General features: G+C 51.1%; 1 protein-coding gene across 1 annotated transcript; it reads left to right on the forward strand.

Moving 5' to 3' along the window:
• Positions 1 to 892, forward strand: ColSpa_08687 (uncharacterized protein; the record flags this gene model as incomplete). Its single annotated transcript, XM_049274899.1, has 3 exons — positions 1 to 234; positions 303 to 827; positions 851 to 892. The coding sequence occupies 3 exons, from the start codon at positions 1 to 3 to the stop codon at positions 890 to 892; spliced, it is 801 nt and encodes a 266-aa protein (XP_049130856.1).
• Positions 893 to 4,532: the final 3,640 nt, after the last annotated feature.

Consider the following 4,532-nt stretch of genomic DNA (forward strand, 5'->3'; position numbering starts at 1 on the left):
ATGTGTCCTACGTCCCCAAAAGACCGATCGGTAGAGCTCGAGGAAGTTGAGCAATGGGTTGGCCGCTTTAACGACCTGAAGTCGGCATTCCGCAGGGAGGAAGAGGCGGCACGTCGCGAGTTTGAGAATCAAATTCGGGTTTTTAAACAGCAATTCGAATCGGATGTACAGAATCGGAAGCAGGAATACGCCGCTGCGCTACACACTCATCTGCGAAACTTGCCCTACAACCTGGTAAGGCTAACCAGCCTGTACCACGCTCACGCTTTGACTCTCACTGACAAACGGCATTATGGCACCAGGACACCTCCGAACCGCCAAAGACGCGCTCTAATCCATCCCACCGCGCCACCCAAATGCCAAATGATGCCGCAGACGAGATATCAGAGCGGCAGAGCATTGACGTCCTATCACCGCCAACACGTCGTGGCTCGATGACATCTTCCGTTCGACAGGCTACATCTAGCAAGCGCCAGCGATCACAATCCTGCGCCGGAGCCGAGCGAAACCACCAGGCCTCGGGTGACACCCCACCGAAACGACTCAAAGGCGAGGAGACAATCACGTTCGAAGAAGTCTATAAAGGTTTCGACGGTCATCCTCGTTACATGATCTTTCCATTCCCCAAAGACGCCGACAAGTGGTATATCCTTCGGTGCAAAGAGCATGACATGGACTTCGGGCTCAAGCCTGTCTTGAGTGCTTCCAGGCATCTCTGCAACCCGGATCACGCCACGAAGTCCAGGGGTATCGAAGTAGTCATCAGCCTTTTTGGGCTTCGCGTACTCGATTGCGACAAGGGAAAGGCAGAGAAGAACAATGCCGCTGTACGGAAGGCGAAGTCATCTAGGGAGGCCCACAAAAACGTGAAGACTTCGGCACCAAGTCGTAATCATCTCAGACATGCATGTCGCCATCGAGAACAATATGTCAGCGACAATAACCAAGCCGCGGTCATGCGCGAAGTGATCGACCCCTGGCCCCAAGTCGGAGTGATCTACTGCGTGTGCTGGAGATCCCGGACTTGGTATGCAGCGCTCTGCCTCCCTCATTCCGATTTGAACGAAGTGGGGATATCCGGGACTTTCATTGGCACCGGCCTTGCCAGCTGTATACCGCCATGTTATACATCAGACAAGGAACAACGATCAATTACTGGTTGGGCACCAGGCTTCGAGGATGGCGGGCGCCATTCCCATAAAAGGAAGTTTCCCTTCATGTTTTTCGACGACGAACTCGAAGTGCCGGCGGAAGGCCCTTTTAACGTGCCCACAGGGAGGTCCCTTGCTTGGATCAGCGCGAAGTCGATAAAAGCCCTCAATTTTGACGAGCCTCAGTCGCGCTCAGTGAAGGGCTTGAGCGCTGCTCGAGCTTTCTATGACAGGCTGCTGAGACTCAAAGTCGCAAAATCACCAGCTCGTCAAAGTCAGACACAAACAGAGAATAGAGGAATACTTGGTTTGTCCACCCACATGCTCCGTGTGATTCCGTGTCCTCAACGAAGCTGACAACCCACCTTCAATGAACAGAAGAGTTCGAATCACAACAAAGGACCCCCGATTTCGACCCACCAAACACGAGGGAGAGCGTTGAGCCTTCAAATTGCTCTGCTAGTCCAAGCTATGGAACGGATTTCCAGCTCTCGGATGCAGAGCGAGCTCGGTCTAAAACAGTCCTCAAAGACACGCCAATACAGTTGGAGAACGACACGTCCAGCACCTCAGCCATCAACGCAGTAGGCAAATATGACGCCGACGTAACTGTTGTCGGTAGAAACTACGATCATCCCGGTCCCTCAACTGCTAGCTTGGAATCCGCCTTATCACCCCCCGTCGCGACGGCAACGACTAGCCTTACCAGCTTCGATGACGGCAGCGTTCAACAGAGTTTCCATCCGCTCATTACCATGCAAAATGTACAAGCTGCACATCAAGATAGCTCAGACTTGCGTAAGTCCAGAACCTCGCAGGATACAGCCGAGACAGTCTTGGTGGCTCCCTCGGCAGTCACCGAAGCGGCCAGAAATGACGGGCATAAATCGAACGACAGTTCAGCAATGGTCTCTGAATTTGAAATTTTGAATCGTGGGCATCAATCAGTCGCCTTGGGGGCTCCTTGTTCGTCCCCGCCGGCCTTGATCATGGATCCAAACAGTAACAGTAGCAGGGGGATAATGGCGTTGCGGCATGTCCTGTCAGATGAAGCCCCGTCAAGCCAAGTGGAGTTGAAGTCATTCCCAGTCGATGCGAAGGCAGCAACACCACTCCCACAAGCAAACGATGCGACTTCAGCCCCACCTACGGAGTATGACCGGTTCGCACGTATTAATAGCATCGTTTTCACGGGAAACTTACCTCAAATAGCAACCCAGGCCCTCTCTACCCCTCGGCAGCCAGCTCTGCGACAACTTGATTTAGACCGCCCCGTCCAGGAGTCTCCAAATGACAGCAGGAACCCACATCTGGAGTTGGGTTCTCAGGTGCCTTTCCCCATGCAATCTGGAGGGCCAGTACTTACGCCAACGGTCAATGAACGTGGCCAGGTAGGACTGAAGAAGCGGAACCGGCGATTCTTTCGGCGAACGAAGACTGGGTGTCAAATATGCCGCCAACGCAAAAAAAAGTGTGATGAAGGCCGGCCAGCCTGTAAGTGCTTTGCTTCGAGCATTGGGTTTGAGATGCCGTTCTGAAATGACTTGAACAGGTGAGACATGCACGCGAATCGGGTATGAATGTTTCTGGTAACTACCCCGAAGTGAGTCCGAGGGAAGGTTGTCAACGGTTGCATCATGATGAAAGATGTTCTGTTGGTCCCGCACAATCTAGTTCAGCATGCTCTTAGAGATAGGCGAAAAAGATGTTCAAGTAAAGATACGCCAATTCAGTTTTCTCGTGGATGAAAAGTCTGAAGATTGCCTAGCACATGAAATCTTGACTATGCGTCTTATACAAGAAGGAGTCAATTCAACACTGACCAGAGGTCCTCGAGTTTGAGAGATAAATGCTAGTACAGTGTTTTCGTGAATGGCAAGTCAACTAGAAAGTCTCATTTTCAGGCAATCTTGTTCTGTAGAGGAAGGCTTGCCATGCTCCAAAGCCCCGATGACAGTTTGATCTTGAGCCGTGGCACGGTTCTTGGGGCTAAGATTGTTCTGATCACCTGAAGGCTTCCCTGTGACGCAAGGGAAAGAAGGCGGGCGTGCGGAAGTCCCGGAAATGGTGTACTCAATTACGGCACGGAAGCTCTTGAGTTGCTCCGAGTTCGCCACATCCGCCTTGTTGGTGGGTGGATCTATCGGACAAAGCTTAGAGAACATTGTTGGCTCGACAGCATCACCTGTGGAACAAGGTCTGTTGGGGTCAAGCGCCCGGGGAGCTCAAAATTCTCTTCCGGTTGGTTGTTGACAGGTGATAGATGAGGCCAAATCCGTTTAGATCCCACTCATTTAGCAGGCCCTAGATGCGGGTCTTTACGAGGATACGATATATCCGCAGGCGTTCTGAACACACCTTGTTGCTGCGGGGGAAGCTGAGATACGTGCCGTACCATTCGGCTATATGGACAAAAGAAGACGCTTTCTGTAACAAAAGCCATGGTCGTTCCTATGCAATGGACAAAGGACTAAGATAAAGCAGCAGCTTCTAGGTAAACCTTTGCCCTTCATGCGCCCTACCCCATGTCACTGTGGTGAGAATGTTTGGTCATGATTGAGTTATTAGTTAGGGGCTGGCAAGGGGTAACAGACTGTCGGGACGCGCCGTTCCATCCTGTGACCATCTAGAGCTCCTCCCACTGATCATAGGTCGGTCGCAGGTCCTGGGGAGGTAGTAAATTTCCTGCCTCGCTACATTCTGCTTATGTCTTGTCTCCACCCTTTGCTCCGGAACCATTGGTGATCAGGATTACTTTTGCGATCGACAGTAGGCAATGCAACAGATAATTTGACGCATTCGATTATTGTGGCCCAGGCGGTCAGTGACTAAGCACGAACCGCATGGAGAGCACATACGGTAACAATCACCTGATACTCCTCCCTACACTCATGAATAATGAGAATAACGTGATATATACTTTGAGGGTTCCTTAAGAGCGGTATCCTGGCCTGCTGAAATTAGGAAATGTCTTCTTCCAACAGATTATCGCATCCTAATTTACCAACCTCTTCGTTTTGCAATCATTGCGTATACTGCCTCTTATTTTTCCAGCAGTTAGCTACTGGAGATAAAGGCTTTTGATCTGACTGGGTAAACCCCCACATGCACCCCAGTCTTTCAACTTCGCACTATCGATTCTTTCCCAAGACCACTCAGACTAGTCACCAACGGTCGGAGTAAGACCAATGGGATGCTTCAAGTAGTTGCACATCTCAAGAAAACTCGGCCGAGGGACACACCTATACATCCGGTTATGTCACTATAGAATTACTCGTAGGGATCCCAATCCTTCACAGATCATGCCTTTGACTAACTTACCTGTTCTCAGTGGGCCATTGCATTCGGCCCGATCTCAATGATGAGTCCCACTCTCCCAGC

Source organism: Colletotrichum spaethianum (genome assembly GCF_022836535.1).
Source record: "Colletotrichum spaethianum MAFF 239500 DNA, contig24, whole genome shotgun sequence".
NCBI lineage: Eukaryota > Fungi > Ascomycota > Sordariomycetes > Glomerellales > Glomerellaceae > Colletotrichum > Colletotrichum spaethianum.